Source organism: Babylonia areolata, chromosome 23 (assembly GCF_041734735.1).
Source record: "Babylonia areolata isolate BAREFJ2019XMU chromosome 23, ASM4173473v1, whole genome shotgun sequence".
NCBI lineage: Eukaryota > Metazoa > Mollusca > Gastropoda > Neogastropoda > Buccinidae > Babylonia > Babylonia areolata.
In genome coordinates, this window is record NC_134898.1 from 40,950,360 (window position 1) to 40,968,144 (window position 17,785).

General features: G+C 45.3%; 2 protein-coding genes across 8 annotated transcripts in view; one reads left to right on the forward strand and one right to left on the reverse strand.

Moving 5' to 3' along the window:
• LOC143298069 (putative pyruvate dehydrogenase E1 component subunit alpha, mitochondrial) overlaps nucleotides 1-4,584 on the forward strand; it is a 25,094-nt gene extending 20,510 nt beyond the window's left edge. For 5 of the 6 annotated variants that reach the window (XM_076610742.1, XM_076610745.1, XM_076610744.1 and 2 more), the window contains 3 exons: nucleotides 117-253; nucleotides 1,608-1,716; nucleotides 2,843-4,584. In XM_076610742.1, the coding sequence (XP_076466857.1) occupies nucleotides 117-253; nucleotides 1,608-1,716; nucleotides 2,843-3,007 (411 nt within the window). In that variant the 3' untranslated portion in view covers nucleotides 3,008-4,584. The remainder of the gene's footprint in view (nucleotides 1-116; nucleotides 254-1,607; nucleotides 1,717-2,842) is intronic. The other variant, XR_013057347.1, reaches the window with a different exon arrangement.
• A 2,709-nt stretch (nucleotides 4,585-7,293) lies between these two features.
• The window catches only part of LOC143297948 (toll-like receptor 4), a 38,854-nt gene continuing 28,362 nt past the window's right edge, over nucleotides 7,294-17,785 (reverse strand). For both annotated transcript variants that reach the window (XM_076610560.1, XM_076610562.1), the window contains exons 2-4: nucleotides 13,415-15,363; nucleotides 11,683-12,357; nucleotides 7,294-10,839 (exon numbers count right to left, since the gene is read on the reverse strand). In XM_076610560.1, coding sequence (XP_076466675.1) covers nucleotides 10,510-10,839; nucleotides 11,683-12,357; nucleotides 13,415-15,363 — 2,954 coding nt within the window. In that variant the 3' untranslated portion in view covers nucleotides 7,294-10,509. The remainder of the gene's footprint in view (nucleotides 10,840-11,682; nucleotides 12,358-13,414; nucleotides 15,364-17,785) is intronic.

A 17,785-nucleotide genomic window follows, 5' to 3' on the forward strand; every position in this document is an offset into this window, starting at 1 on the left:
AGGTGGATATGATGTGTTCAGGTGGACGCTGTGGACGTTGTGTGTTCAGGTGGATATGATGTGTTCAGGTGGACGCTGTGGACGTTGTTGTGTTCAAGTGGATATGATGTGTTCAGGTGGACGCCATGGACCTGATATCGGTGAAAGCGGCCACGGAGTTTGCAAAGCAGTACGCCCTGAAGAACGGCCCCATCCTGCTGGAGTGCGCCACCTACCGTTACTATGGCCACAGCATGAGTGATCCAGGCACCAGGTCTCAGTCCACAGTTGTCATTTCTCACACAGCTGTTTGCCGGGGAGCAGCACGACACACAACATCTTGTTCGATGTCTATGTTTTGAAATATGTGTTAGAACTCTGTATTATTGATTGATTGATTGATGTGGATACTTATATAGCGCCTATCCTTGGTCGGAGACAAAGCTCTAAGCGCTTTACATACACGGGGTCATTTGCACCACATGCTGCCTACCTGGGTAGAGCCGAGTGATGGCTCCCACTGGGCGCTCATCATTCGTTTCATGTGTCATTCAATCAGATTTCAGGCGCACACACATACACACTCAGACAGACATGTAACATTTTACGTGTATGACCATTTTTGTTTATTTACCCCGACATGTAGGCAGCCATACTCCGTTTTCGGGGGTGTGCATGCTGGGTATATTCTTGTTTCCATAACCCACCGAACGCTGACATGGATTACAGGATCTTTAACGTGCATATTTGATCTTCTGCGTGCGCATACACACGAAGGGGGTTCAGGAACTAGCAGGTCTGCACATATGTTGACCTGGGAGATCGGAAGAATCTCCACCCTTTACCCACCAGGTACACCGAGATTCGAATCCGGGACCCCCAGATTGAAAGTCCAACGCTTTAACCATTCGGCTATTGCGTGTACATTTATCTCCCCACCCACCAACCCACCCCACCCCGCCACAACACACTCATTTTAGATAAATATCCAGCGATTTCCATTCACCTTTCCTATGACTTCCTGAGCACGCCTATATTGAAAATTTTATGTATACATATAATAGATAGATATTATATTTTCTTTCTGTTTTCTTTTCAGGACACAAACTTGTATCGCTGTTGAAAAAGTACTTTGAAAGAAAGTAACTTATATATTTCTTTCTATCACAGACATGGTGAATACAAGATGTTTTGATGTGGGTTGGTCCATGTCCTGACTTTCTGTTCTTTCTTTGATGTTTTGCAGATTTCATACAAAGCTAGGTATGACACTGGAATGTTTATGACACAGAGAATCCAGCTTGAAATATCTTAATTAAGATCTGGAAACTCTTCATGTAATGTGATGAAATTCAGATAAATGTTGGTCACAATTCTTCGATGTTTTCGTTTTACTTTTGCACTTCTTCTTTCAATTTTTCTTTCTTTTTCAGGTACATTTTTTTTCACTTGCAGAGTAGGTTCTTGTCATTCCAAATGGATACATTTCACATTTCACAATCAGTTGGGCACAATACGTCATTGTAATACATCAGTGCAATGTCTCCGTTAAAGTAATGTCTTGTGGGGTTTTTTTTTTGTTTGTTTGTTTGTTTGTTGATGCAGTCCATGTGGTTTATGTTCCCTAGCTATCGCACACGTGAAGAAGTGAAAGACGTACGGCAGAAACGAGACCCGATAGGTCTGTGGAAAGAGTACATCACCAAAAGTGAGCTGGTCACCGAAGAGGAACTGAAGGTGAGGTTTGAATCCACCCACCCATTGTTTTTAACTGAAGGTCCTTGGGTTTTTGTTGTTGTTTTGGGGTTGTTGTTTTTTTCAGCTGAATTAAATTAAATCAGACCCTACGGATGAAGCGACCAGTCAGCTGGTTGTAAATAACAAATGAGTACAGCATCATTCTTTGTTTGGGTTTATGTAGCTGTTGTTCAGTTTGTCGATGTGAAAAACGGTTTTCAGTCTTCTTTTTCTTACGCTGAGATATGACAAGAAGCAATGTGGCAGAATGGTTAAGACGCATATCTGCCAATACAGTATCCGTGATGGTCAGTGTTCGAATTCCGCTCTCGCCCTTTCTCGCCCAAATTTAACTGAGTGTCTAGTCATTCGGATGAGACGATAAACCGGAGTCCCGTGTGCAGCACGCACTTTGCGCACTGAAAAAGAACCCATGGCAACAAAAGTGTTGCCCTCTGGCAAAATTCTGTAAAGGATATCACTCCGATAGGCAGGCAAATATATGCATGCACTCAAGGCCTGACAATCGTGTTAGGCAATGCTGCTGTCAGGCATCTGCCTAGCAGATGTGGTGTAGCATATATGGATTTGTCTGAATGCAGTGACGCCTCCTTGAGAAACTGAAACCGATATGCTGCACTTTGTGATCCCGACGATGATGTCTAAAGACAAATTGTATGTCGAGGCAGGCACATAATTTTCAGCCTACGATCACAAATGCTTGGTTTGTTCCGTTTTTGCTGTGGTGTGTGTGTGTGTGTGTGTGTGTGTGTGTGTGTGTGATATACATATATATGTATGTATGAATGTATGTATATATAGTGAGTTAGCGAGTTAACTAGCTAGCTAGTTTGTTTGTTAGTTAGTTGGGTGGTTGTTGGTTGGTTATCTATGCATGAAGGTACATATATACCTATCTGTTTATATCTATATATCCATCTCTCTCTCTCTCTCTCTCTCTCTCTCTCTCTCTCTATATATATATATATATATATATATATATATATATATATATATATATATTGTGTGTGTATGTGTGTGTGTATGTACGTATGTATGTATATGCATATACATAGTGTCCTGATATTCTAAACAAGAATCATACTACAACGATGCTGCGTTGCAGAAAATTGACGCTGATGTGCGCAAAGCAGTGGAAGCGGCCGCGGAGAAGGCCAAAAAAGACCCCGAGCTGCCCATCGATGATCTCTACTGCAACATCTACAGCAAGCCCCCCAGCGACATGAAAGTGCGCGGATGTGATCCCACCATTTGGGTTAAATCCAAATAAAGTCCTCCTGTCAGTTTTCCGGGACCACCTGGAAACTCTGCAGCGGTTGTGATCAGCGTCTTGATTATCCTGAACTGGTGTATGAGTAGCCAGGATGCTGTCATCTCACATAGTCCTTGTCAGTTTTCCGGGACCATCAGGAAACTCTGCAGTGGTCGTGATCAGTCCCGAACTCTGTGTGTAAGTACCCCTATGGTGCTATCATCTCATGTTCCAGGGCTGCCTCTCGGAACGTCAAACGGATCTCCCCCCCCCTCCCCCCCCTTGGACAGACACAGATCCAGGATTCACTCCATGGTACAATGCAAGCATCACCGAACCAAGACACCAGCCAGCCCTGAACAACTGGACATTTAGGGCGTCAGTTAACAGGTCTTAAAACTCAGCTCCACAGTTCATTTCACAGTTCTTTCATCTTTTTTTTCATGTTATACATGTTATACAACCCAATGACCATTGAGAGAGAGAGAGAGAGCAAGCTTCATAACATGAGCTCAGCACGCGATTTTCTTTTATTTTGTGTGTGCAGTTTCCTAAATAAAATTGCGTTGTGATAAAATGACAAAAAACACTATGGAATACAGACTTTATCAAACATTGATCTGACCTCATCACGAATGTGAACATTCAATTTGTCGCCCTTACAGAGACACACTACGAAGAAATTTTAGCATGTATTTCACATGAACTGCACAGTTTCCATTTCTAAAGGAGGCGTTCAGACAAATCCTTTTGCGCTATACTACACTGATCTGCTAGGCAGATGCCTGACCAGCAGCATAACCCAACGCGCTAGTCAGGCCTTGAGTGAATGCATATAATTATAGTTGTGTACCTATCAGGGTGGATTTCTCCCACAAAATGTTGCTGGAAGACAGCTTTTACTTGTGTTGCCATGGGTTCTTCTTCAGCGTGCCAAGTACGCGTTGCACACAGGACCTCTGTTTATCCGAATGACTAGACACTCAATTTGATTTTCCAGTCAAACGTGAAAGAAAGGGCGAAACCGGGATTCGAACCCAGCCTCACGGACACTGTATTGACAGATAAGCGTCTCGACCATGCTGCCATCTTCCACCTCGCGAAGAAGGGATAAGAAATGAAGGGTGTAAAAGTTGGCTAAAAAGTCCTCAGGATAAAAACTTGACCATAGTTTCATAATGTGTAACAAAGAAAACAAAAGAAGCGTCTCACAGGCCCAACCAGTTTCATTGCCGTCTTCTTTCTCTTCACAAAAAACAAAACAAAACAAAAAAACACCGAAAAAAATGCGTTGAAGGTTAATTCTGACCAGAGGCTGCAAATGAGATATCAGTGTCAGTATGTTCTGTTGTACTTGGGAGGTTGTGAGTCCAAAAGATATGGAGGAAAATGGCAAATGGCGATGGGGGGTGGGGGGGCAGGGTAGGAGTAGAGGATGATGATACTTACATAGCGTCTGTCCTCGGTCAGAGACCACGCTCAGAGCACTTTACATACACTGATTCAGTTGCAGAACAGGTTGCCTACCATGGTAGAGCCGACTGACAGCTGCATTTGGACGCTCAACATTCGTTTCCAGAGTCATTTAGTCTGGTTTTCGCACACACACACACACACACACACACACACACATGCTCACAGAGACATGTAACTTTTTACGTGTATGACCGTTTGTTTATTGCCCCGCCATGTAGGCAGCGACACTCCGTTTTCGGGAGAAGGGGTGCATGCTGGGTATGTTCTTGATTCTGTAACACATCGAATGCTGACATGGATCACAGGATCTTTAACGTGCGTATTTGATCTTCCGTGTGCGTATACACACGAAGGCGGTTCAGGCACTCCAGTCTGCACATTATGTTGATCTGGGAGATCGGAAAAATCTCCACCCTTTAGCCACCGGGTGAGACGAGGATCGAACTCGGGAAACTCGCGTGAGAACCATTGAACCACCGCACCCGGAAGTTGTAGGGCGGCATATCACGGAGAAAATAGGTTTGGGTGACATACATAAGTAATAATAATAACTCTAAAACTGTAGAAACTAAAGACAAGGAAGGGCAGGCAAGGGAGGCTATTTTGGGAAGAGGTGGGTTTTAAGGCCAGACTTGAAAGAGTTGAGAGTGGAGACTTGACGAAGCGAAAGAGGAAGTTCATTTCAATCGCAGGGTCCAGAGACAGAGAAAGAACGGCGGCCAACAGTCGAGTGTTTGAATCTGGTATGCGTAAACAGAGTGGATCCGAAGCCGATCGTAGTGAGCGAGATGGAGTATAGAGGTGAAGGCAGCCGCAGAGATAGGAAGGGGCAGTTTTGTGAATGCATCTATAACATAGAGTGCTGATCTTGTACTTTATTCAGTGTGAGACAGGGAGCCAGTGGAGATGTTGCAAAAGAGGAGTGATGTGCTCAGATCTTTTCTTTCTGAGGACGAGTCGGGCAGCAGAGTTTTGTATGCGCTGAAGGGGCTGAATGGATGAAGCAGGCAAACCAGACAATAGAGAGTTACAGTAGTCAAGGCGAGAGAGAATGAGAGAAACGACAAGTCTAGATGTTGCGTCAGTGGACAGATATTTCCGGACGGCACTGATGCGCCGCAGTTGACAGTAGCAGGACTGACATGTCCGACTGATAAATATTTGCATGGACAGTATATTGTCAAGGACAACACCGAGGTTCCTGACTGACGTAGAAAGAGGGATGGATGTACTGCCAAGTTTGATTGTGTCAATTGTGATGGAAGACAGTTTTTGTTTAGTTCCTATGATCATTGCTTCAGTTATGTCCGCGTTCAATTGTAACTTATTTCGAGTCATCCAGTTTTGAATGTCCAGGAAGCAGTTGGATGTTTCTTGCAGGAGCGACAATAATTTTTCGGGGGTATCACTCTTCTGGAGTTGAGTGTCATCAGCATAAGAATGATGACTGTTATTATGGCGGTTGATAATTTCAGCGAGAGGAGCAGTGTACAGTGTGAAGAGCACTGGGCCTAAAACAGATCCCCCAAAGCAGTCAATGCCCTGTCTCTCGAACAAATCCAGAATGATAAATTGAACTGTGCAATCAACAACCATCTACCTGAAGATATAGTCATCAGCCCCATCCACATGTAATATGCGGCTTCTGTTCAAACGTGTGTGTGTGGGAGTGAGAGAGAGAGAGAGAGTGTGTGTGTATGTGTGTGTGTGTGTGCGTGCGTGCATGTGTGTGTGTGTGTGTGTGCAGAGCGTGCATATGTGAGTATGCACAAGTTTTCATATTGATATGCACTTGTATGTATCCTAATTTCTACTGTATCTGTGTTTGTGTATTATTTTCGCTTTATGTTCGTACCTTGTTATGTACTACCCCCCCCCCCCCCCTCCCTCCCCACTATTCCTTGTGACCACGGAACGGGGGGGGGGGGGGGGGACATTTCTGGCGACATTTCTTCCTCTTCCTCTTTTTTTTTCTGTCATGCTACATTTCCGCCAAAAAGAAGCGAAGCAGATTTAAAACACACACACACATGCACACACACACGCGCGCGCGCATGATATTGAGATGAAAGAGCAGAACGAGGGTGTGTCCGCTACTGTGGGGGTTTCCATACAGCACTGCAAGTAGTAAGTTGTCGACCAGGAAGGGGAAGAAGGAAAGAAGGAATAATTATGTTTAACCTTTTTTCTGCTTTCGTCTGTCTATCTGTATGTCTGTCTGTCTCTCACTCTCTCTCTCTCTCTATGTGTATATACAGATAGACAATTATGTGTGTGTGTGTTCATCATGTATGTCCATGCTCCTACATTGTTCTCGGAGGACAAGCATAGTGTAAACAGTCTTGTGTGAGATCTTTATGAAGAGAGAGAGAGAGAGAGAAGAGGGGGCGTCGGGATGGGGAGTGCGTTGCGAATGGGAGGACTCATAACTCAAAATGCGAAACGTTTTTATTTAAGAATTAAGGTTTCAGGCATGGCCTATTCTTCAAATCAGTCCATGCTTATCTACATAAAAAAAATCTTTGTGCAACTGGACATGCCTGATGAAGAACACACACACACACACACACACACACACACACACACACACACACACACACACACTGATCTCGAACTGAACTGAATAGGATAAATTTTATTTTCTGAAGGTATTCTGGCCCATTTTCGTTCTTGTTTTAATTTTAATCATTTGCCTTCAACATATTTTTCCTATCACTATATTTATTTACTTAATAGTTTATTTGGTCTTATCATTATATATTGGGACGAGGTGGTGGCGGGTTGTTGTGTCATGCACCCATGTAGACTCGTACCACACTCACGTCCAGTTCTCCATTCAATTTTTTATTCAGTTTCCTACCAAAACGTAGCAAAAGAAAACACACACACACAAAAAACTTCAGGACTAAGATGTCCCCACCGGCGCTCGTGCCCGCTGCCTGTCAGCCTCACACACACATTCTGCCTAAGTCACCCAGTCTCTCCCCTTCCACAAAGCACCTGCTTGCTCGATGATGTTGTCACTCTAGTGGTTGGAGCCAAGGTACTATTTTCATCCTTCCTCGACACACTGTAGTACCCTCAGATTCAGTCCCAACAATACTATTATTCACAAAATAATAAACAAAATTTTCTCAGTGAAACTAAAACCAAAAGCACAACAACAACAAAAAGAAAAAGAAAAAAAAGAAAAATTCTTACCAACTAGGCCAAATTAGGTTGGTATACAAGAGTGAAGAAAGATATTCCTACACTTCTAATGGCGGGAAAATTAACAAAGGACGCTTACAACCCCTCATTAATTGGTACTGGACATTCCAAGACATTATTCAACTTGGGTCCCCGATAGCTTTGAAGTATGAGCCAAGTGGTCGAAGGGAGATAACCTAGCCCTTCCACTCAGTTCAGCACAGTCGGTAACAAACATTCCTGCTGCATATGAGAGGCCAATTTATTGTCCTCTCACATTAGACATCTAATTTTTAATTTTTACGTTTTATAATTCAACAGCAGATGTGGTGTAGCGTATACGGATCTGTCCACACGCTCTGACACCTCCTTGAAACTGAAACTTCACGTGGGAACTTCGCTGTCGCAAAGCAAAACAGAAGCTGAACACTTTGCCAACAAAATAAAGCAAGGTGTAAGGAACGAGGTTTTAGCTTTTCTTTCTTTTGCGTTCGACAGCTACGCAGTCAGGAGGTTTTAGCTAATTTTATTACCTTACGATTTTGTTTTGTCTATTATTTATTTATTTACTTATTTCTTCTTATTTTATTTTATTTTTTGTTATTATTATTATTATTATTTCAAATTGTTAAAATTTATTTATTTATTTTATTTATTTATTGATTGATTATTTTATTTATTTATTTATTTTTATTTATTTATTTTTCTAAAGGCCTGACTAAGTGCGGTGGGTTACGCTGCTGGTCAGGCATCTGCTTGGCAGATGTGATGTAGCGTATATGGATTTGTCCGAACGCAGTGACGCCTCCTGTAGCTACTGATACTCCATAGACCCACACAAATAACCACACTGAAAAAACGTCGACCGCACGACCAAAAAAAAAAAAAAGAGAGAGAACGCGCTTGACTGCCTTTGGTTGTTCCATATTTAAACATTCTATTTTTATCCTTTTATTGGCCCGCCTCTTCCCGGCCGTTTTCATTCACTACCCTTTGGTCTTGCAAAAGGTGAACACGCATACACTCTTTATGTGTCGTGTATACATATCCTTTTCGCAAACAACATAATGTAATGCACCGCTGGGGGAAAAAAAAACAGCCACAGGGCACTCAGCAGACTGTGACAGATGTTATATTATGTATCCGGTTGGGGAAATGTCAGTGGATGAGAGTCGATATTCCATATATCTTACCTTTAATTTTCATTTTAAACAGCTCTTTAATGAGAATAATCATAACCATCATTATCATAAGTATTATTATCAATATCGACGGGCGCAATAGCCGAGTGGTTAAAGCGTTGGACTGTCAATCTGAGGGTCCCAGGTTCGAATCACGGTGACGGCGCCTGGTGGGTAAAGGGTGGAGGTTTTTACGATCTCCCAGGTCAACATATGTGCAGACCTGCTAGTGCCTGAACCCCCTTCGTGTGTATATGCAAGCAGAAGATCAAATACGCACGTTAAAGATCCTGTAATCCATGTCAGCGTTCGGTGGGTTATGGAAACAAGAACATACCCAGCATGCACACCCCCGAAAACGGAGTATGGCTGCCTACATGGCGGGGTAAAAACGGTCATACACGTAAAAGCCCACTCGTGTGCATACGAGTGAACGCAGAAGAAGAAGAAGAATTATCAATATTAATATCATTAAAGTCTAAAATACTGACAAATGAATGGAAGGATACTTCACATTATAACGCGTTATACAATACAATGCGATGCGTCTAGTGATACAAGGTATATATATGACGCAGTGCAATGTTAGACAATGTAACACGCTGCTTGCATTTTGTGTTTTTACATGCTTGCAATGATTTTTTTCCCTTATTTTTTAAGAGGACGTGAAAGTCTAAAGTCTGAAGCAGGAAGTCAACATTACCACATAATGCAACAGGACAATGCAACACTGTGCAATATAGCATAATACAGCACACTGCACTAAATATACATGGTAGTGTGCAATAACAAAATGTACAAGCACAGGACAGCTCAATACAGTACAATGCAATGCAATAAAATACAATCCAAATACAAATTTAGCGCAATATAACAAAATGCAAAACAATGCATCACAACAAGATACAACAAACTACAACAGCATGTTACTATAATACAGCGCAGTACAATTAAACACAATACAATCGATTATAATGCAGTACAATATGTAACAAGCTGTCTTGTGCACTTTGTTTATAACCCCAAACACAAAGAAGCACACACACACACACACACACACACACACCACACACCACGGAGCACAGAAAACGACATAAATCTATGCTCAGGCAAGATAAATCCGGCTCTCACCCTGTCTCCCAAGTTTGGAAAATCAAACCGAGCGTCTCGTCATTTGGACGAGACGATAAACCGAGGTCCCGTGAGCAGCACTTACTAGGCATACTGAAAAAGAACCCATGGCAGCGAAAACAATATTGTCGTCTGATGAAATTATGTGATAGAAATCCACTCTGATAAGTACACAAATACATTAAAAAAATATTTAAAAAATATGCATGCACTCAAGGCCTGACAAGCACGCTGGGTTATTGGGTTATGCTGCTGGTCAGCCTTGACGAAATCTGCCCTAGCAGATGTGGTGTAGCGTATGTGTATTTGTCCAAACGCAGTGACATACTCCTTGTGAAACTGTTCGGCTGGGGTTTTTTGTTTGTTTGTTTGTTACTTTGTTTGTTTTGTGGCTTTCTTCTTCTGCTGCTGCTACTCCCCCTCCTCCTTCCTCTTTTTTTTCTTTTGCAGCTGCTGTTCCACCTCCTCGTCCTCCTCCTCCTCCTCCTTCTTCTTATTCTTCCTTCTTCTTCTTCTTCTTCGTGTTCCACCGAGGAAGCGATTTCAGTCCTCAGTGACGGCCTGCACCAGGAAAAGCCAGGTGGGGTGGATGCGGCCATCAAGACGTCGGGTTATGGCATGGATGCCGCCGGGCACGTGACGCACGTGGCTCTCCGGAACCATGCGCAGCAGACGCCTCATGGATACGTAGGCGGGTCGAGCGTCATCTCCGGCAACTCCACCACCACCACCATCTTCTGGGGCCCTGAGGTTCCCGCAGTAGAGAAGCAGCACGCGGTGAGGCAGGGCGTCGCTGAGGCTGGCCTGGGCCTGGAGCACCATGAAGCCTGACATCTCGTGCTGCAGGAACTCCTGTGTCACTAGTAGGATGATCTGCACGTGGGGGTAGAAAAGGATGTGTGTCAGTCAAGGCCTGTAAGTGCAGGTCATTTAGTCAAGACATCAACTGAATGAATGATCTGCATGTGGGGGTATAGAGAGATGTGTGTTTGAGGCCTTGACGAAATCACCGGCACATGGTGTTGGAGGTTCTGACTGAATGAATGATCTGCACGTGGGGGAATAGAGATGTGTGACAGAGACCTTGACTGAATGAATGATCTGCACGTGGGGGAATAGAGATGTGTGACAGAGACCTTGACTGAATGAATGATCTGCACGTGGGGAGTCTGGAGAGATGTGTGTTAGAGGTCATGACTGAGTGAATGATATGCACTTGGGGGAATAGAGAGACGTGTGTTAGAGACCTTGACTGAATGAATAATCTGCACGTGGGGGTATGTGTGTGTTAGAGGTCCTGACTGAATGAATGATCTGCACGTGGGGATATAGATAGATGTGTGTAAGGGGCCTTGACTGAATGAATGATCTCCACGTGGGAGTATAGAGAGATGTATATTAGGGGATTTGACTGAATGAATGATCTGCACGTGAGGGTGTAAAGAGATGTGTGTCAGAGGTCTTGACAAAGTGAATTATCGTGTTCCTTTCTTTCAGCAGGGTATTCGTATTCCACCAAAACAATAATAAGAAAAAATTAAAAACAACAACAACAAAACAGTAAGGAGGAGGGAGACACTAAGGGTTGGGGGCAAACAGATTCTTCAGTTGTTGTTTTTTCTGAGACCAGTCTGTCCAAAAAATGAAATGAAGAAAGAATAAACAACCAAGAAATAAATAAAGACTTCTAAAACAAAACAAAACAAAACAAAATACCTTCCAGCTTCGTTCAAAGCACTCGGCAAGCGCCTCGGCATAGATGTCTCCAGGCACGATCTCCTCGTCCGGAAGTGCCAGCCGCAACTCTGGCCTCACTTCTCGCATGCAGCGCCGCATCGCCAAGGCCAGCCCCAGGTCCCGAGGTGCGTACACCAGCAGAGCGTCGTGGGCGAAGTCGGCGCGGCGCGGCAGGCGCGTGTGACGCAGTACGCGCCAGACGTGCCGCACGAGCGTCCAGTTGCTCCAGAGCAGGTAGGTCACCAGCAGGGCCAGCAGCTGCAGCAGCTGAGCCACCGCGGACACCGTGAAGGCAGGCAGACCCACGCAGCGCCTCCAGTGACCCTCCCACTCGGCTAACACCCTCCGCGTACTGGACATGCTGCCGTCCTCCAGCGTGCAAGGGAAATCCCGCCCGTTGTCGTCGTAGTCGTCGTCGAAGCCATCGTTGACCTCCCCGTCAAGGCGAACCGTCGTGGTCCCCAGCCAGCGCACCATGTCGAGGGCCTGGCACGTGCAGCTAAGCGGGTTGCCACGGAGACGGAGGGTGAGGGTGTGGTTGGCGGCCAGGCGGTCCAGGGTCTGTGTGTCCGTGCGGGAAAGGATGTGGATCAGGTTGTCCCTCAGGTCCAGGTCTTCCAGGTCCGTCAGCAGGGAGATATCCACGGGGATGGACTGGAGGGGGCAAGAGGTGAAAGTGGAGTGGGGGAGGAGGTTGGGGGGTGTGGGGGGGGGGGGAGAGAGAGAAAAAGGGAGCGCGACACCGTGTTAGACTCATTCACACAGGCGTAGACATAGACATGTTGACATTCGTACCTACGAACGTGGGCACGCATGTGTGTATGTGTGTGTGTGTGTGTGTCTGTGTATGTGTGCCTCTGTGTGTGTGTGTGTGTGAGGGGGGCGGGAGGTGTGTGGGGGGGTGGGGGGGGGGGGGGTGGAGGCGCACACGCGTGCATGTTCAGATTCGACAGATGGTTCTTGCAGACTGGAGAGCACATCAAATATTTCGGTTTAATTTACGGAAACGATCCTTTAAAAAGATATTGAAAGGTCAGTTTCATTGTTGAGGGAAATAAGTATAAATGAATAACTCTTCGTTCATGATAAATGACCTTATAAAGATGCACTGAAAAATAATACTTATAATTTGTAATAATGGACTTGTGGTTAAGGTCCTTATAGATTTCTACGGCCCTCGGTGCAGTGAATTCATATCCGCTGTGTCCAAGACTTGGCATACGAAGGTGAGGCCCAGTCTTCTCCTACTGCCGTTTTAACCTTCCCAAACCAAGTCATGTACTTATTCACACCTGGGTGGAGTGAGGAAAACTGGAGTAAAGGGCTTTCCCCCAGAACAAAACACTTGGCCGAAACGGCGGATCGAACCCTGATCACTGGATCAGTTCAATGCCTTACCGATTCAGCCACGGCGCCTGAACTTGTGACACCGGGGACATAACTCGATTTTCGCCAATGACAGTGAACTGTCCCTTCAGGCAAGTGCTCCGGAGACGCCCTTGCAATATCGTTGTGTTCTTAATCTCAGCCTGAAGAAAAATCACATCAAACATGCACGCCCATTCACACACACAAACTACGCGTACATGTATGCACATGACTGGGTGCGTGTAAGGATCAACGCGCATAGCGTACATACACAGACTCTCACTCACACACAAAACACACAGATGCACATGCACACTCAGAAATGTATTTTTATTTCACTGACCTCGAACCGGTTCTGGTCCAGTATCAGACGCTTCAAATGGGTCTGGTGTTTCAGTAAGTCAGGCGGCAATTTGCCGAGGCGGTTACTGGACAACTCCAGCTCTTCCAAATCGCCCAAAGGTTGTAGCAGAGCAGTCCCGTTGATCCAGAGGGATGTCTCCTGAATGTAAAGACTGGAAAGTCTCAAACGCCGCAGTGTTGACATGTGCTCAAAGACCCGGTTTCCCACTGTGTTGCAGTCGTTGCCATTGAAATCAAAAGTGTGAATGTTGGTCAGTCCAATGATTGTAAAGTCACAGTTCTGTGCCCCGCAATAAGACAGGTCCACGACGGTCAAGTTACTTCCGTTAGGTACACGGATATGCACGGGTATCTGGGCTAAATCATAGATCCCACCTGACGCATTCACGTACCTTAATGATGAAGCTGAGTTCACGTAAATCGTTTCATTCCAACTTGGGGAGAGAGAATGTGACTGCTGGCGATAGTGAAAGTTACTGCCTCTGGCATAAATCCGCTGACCACTGAAATCGAACGCTTCGATACTGACCATCCCAATTATCAGTTTCATGAACATTGAATTTTCTCCGTATGCTATCATATTCTTTGATACATCCAGGTGTGTCAGACATTTCAAAAAGATTCCATGCATACTGAAAGCTGTCGAAGAAATCCCAACTAGGTCGCAATCTTGCAAACTGAGACGTTTTATACATACATTGTTCATATACTTTGTTATGGTGTTGTCTAGGATTGTTGGAGCTGCATGAACGTGACTGAAGTTGACATCTTCAAGGGTCTGGTTTTGAACTCCATACAAGGCCAGCAACAAGAAGTGTATTTTCAGATAAACTGTGTCCACTACAATCAGGTGGGTAAGGTTAGGGAGGTGGCAGAAGGCACACAGGTCCACTCGAAAGGGATGACAACCCTGCAGGTTCAGAGTCTGAAGGGCAGAATAGTGGAAAGTAGAAAAAGTGGTATTAGTGATGTGCCAAAGGCGATCAGCAGACAGAGCTAAATTTTCCAGAGCCGTAAGGTTCGAAAAGATTGTGCCAAAATTTAAGTCACTGAAGATGTCTAAGGATAAAGTCTTCAGGGAACGTAGGGGGTCAAACAGTTTCACTGGATAGCCTAGGTCAAATCTTGAGTTATATTCAAGATGAAGGGTTTCAAGGGAAACCAGAGGCCTGAATACTTCTGACAGATATCCGGATTCCGAACTCAGATCGTTCAATTGAAGATCGAGAGCGATCAGATTGTTCAAGCCATCAAAGGCAGCTGGCTGTAAAGTGTTCAGACTATTGGAATGCAGGCTGAGATACTGGAGACTGGACAGAGTGGTCAGGCTGTGGTTGTGGATTGCTGTCAGCCTGTTGCTGCCTAGATCCAGACGCTGAAGGTAGGTCAGATGCCGCAGGGCTGCAGACGGTACGCTGCTCAGGTTATTATTGCTCAGGTCCAGAGAACGAAGACAGGTCAAGTTTCTGAACGCAACGTCAGACACCGAGTGCAGTCCAGTTGCTGACAGCACAAGAGTGGTCAGGTTGGTTAGTCCACTGAAGACATCACTTGGCAGAGTTCCAAGAGCGTTGTGACTGAGGTTCAGAGTCTCCAAGGTTGGTAAGTTCATGAAGGTGTCTTTTGACAACCGAGAAAGTCTGTTATAACTGATATCAAAGTTCTGCAATGCGGCAAACTGCGGATGCTTCAAGTCATCGAGTGAGGTCAGAAAATTGGACGCCATGTCCAGCCACACCACGCCAGTAGGCAGGGGGGCAGGGAACCTGGTCAGTCGGTGGTGGCTGCACTGGACACGGGGACCGGCAGTGGACATGGTGGTAGTGCAGGGCATGGCCCTGCTGACGTCACAGCCCAGGAGGAAGATCACCACCACGCCGATCGTCAGATTCTCAGACCTCGCCGTATTCGTCATCTTGATGTCCGGGCCTGTCATCACAGATCAATACGTTGTAAAGTATCATACTTTTATGTCCAATGTGTTATGTGCATATCACTTGCATGGTTATTTGCCGAGTTTGTTGCTTGACATATGCCATATTCAGAATCTAATCCGGCTAATGGTCCATAGAGTTTACCATTTTTCGTCATGTTCACTGTTTTACATCGTGTTCTGTTCAGAAGTAAAGGTGACCACACTGCACATGCCAACCAACAAACTCGGGAGTACGACGCGAACATCATCAAAGGGAAAGAACCTTGAGGATCTACAATATAAACCAATTCACTCCGAGTCCCAAATTCACAAGCCAGAATGTGATCTGGAGCACGAAACACATCCACCACTCGAAGCGTTCTACACGAATCACAAGCGCCTCAAAGACCAGTTGCTTGGCACAACATACGTGCACACTGTCCAAGACAGACGCCCTTTCCGATGACAGCCCGTTTGATAGCACAGACCTGCCAAAACAAATCATATCATATCAAGTGTCACGGCTTTTAGGCTTTATCAGATGCCTGATACACGCAAGAAGCAACAAGTGAACAAGGAACTCCCAACCACTGAAAAGGCTCATATAATCAATGCCAGTAGATTCACTGTGACTGGAACTCAACACAGCCAGTTTTCCATTTAACCGCCATGAAGAAAACGTCACACAACAATCGCGTCACACAAAACATTGTAAAACACTACTATCGCGTGTAAGGAGCGTTTGGAACGTGTGGGTGTGCATCTATATCTTTGTATGCGTGTGTGTGTGGAGGGGGGGAGGAGGGTGGTGGTAGATATGGGCGTATGTGTGTGTGATTGGATAAGTAAGTGCGTGTGTGTGAGGGAGAGAGTGCGCGCGCGTGTGTGTGTATGTGTGTGTGTGTGTGTGTGTGTCGGGGCTCGTGTACGTTTATGTGTATTTGTTTGTGATTTCATATATGTGACGCAGACGGCTCAGACATGGACATGGGCGTGTTGATCGACACGTTCAACACAGCTGTGACGGAAACAGCCAAGGAGATCCTGGGAAAACACCGCTCAACCAAGAAGCCCTGGATCACATCTGACATCCTGGATCTGTGTGACAAGCGGAGAGAGCTGAAAAACAAAAAAGGCGAGACAGAAGGAACGAAGAAGTACAGAGAAGTCAACCAACAAATCAAGAAAAGCATGATGAAGGCAAAAGAGAACTGGATTAAAGAGCAATGCCAGGAAATTGAAGAAAACCTGAAACAAAACAACAGCAAGAAGGAATACCAACTGACCAACACAAAGCAAGAGCGAACCACCACCATCCAGGACAAAACCGGAAAATGTCTCACTGAAGAACAGGACATTTTGAAGAGGTGGACTGAATACTGCTCCGAGCTGTATGGTCACAGAGCCACGGGAGACCCAGAGGTACTGAACGTCCCTCCAGCAACCAATAACGACAACCACCCCATCCTTCGAGAAGAAGTGGAAGCAGCTGTAAAATCGCTGAAAAAGGGGAAGTCAGCAGAAGTGGATAATATCCCAGCAGAGCTGGTCCAAGCAGGGGGAAAAGCAATGATCACAGCGCTCACAACCATCTGCAACAAGATCTGGCAGACAGGGGAGTGGCCAACACCGTGGACCCAGTCACTGATCATCATCCTCCCCAAGAAAGGCAATCTACAACAGTGCCAGAACTACCGCACGATCAGCCTAATAAGCCATCCCAGTAAAGTCATGCTAAAGATCCTGCTAAATAGATTGAAGCCACAAGTGGAGAAGATCATCGCAGAGGAACAAGCAGGTTTCAGACCAGGGCGCAGTACAACAGAGCAAATCTTCAACCTTAGGATATTGTGCGAGAGGTGCCTCCAACATCAGCAAGACCTCTACCACGTCTTCGTGGATTTCAAGAAGGCGTTTGACTGAGTATGGCATGCAGCTTTATGGGCCACCATGAGGTTGTATAACATCAATGCCAACCTGACCCGAGTGATACAGAACCTCTATGACAAAGCCACCAGCGCAGTCTACTTCAACAGTAATATAGGGGACTGGTTCAGAACCACAGTCGGAGTGAAGCAAGGCTGTTTGCTCTCACCAACTCTCTTCAGCATCTTCCTGGAAAGAATCATGACTGATACACTTGAAGACCACAAAGGAACAGTCAACATCAGAGGCAGAGCAGTCACCAACTTACGTTTCGCTGACGATATTGATGGCCTAGCAGGAAAAGAAGAGGAGCTAACTAGCTTAGTGGATCACCTTGATAAAACCTCTAGAGCCTATGGCATGCAGATCAGTGCAGAGAAGACCAAACTGATGACCAACAAAACCAATGGCATCAGCACTGACATAAGGGTGGATGGCCAGAATCCAAACCCGAAGTACTCTCCAGGATTACACAGGTGACAGCAGCACTCACAAAACTGAGGTACATCT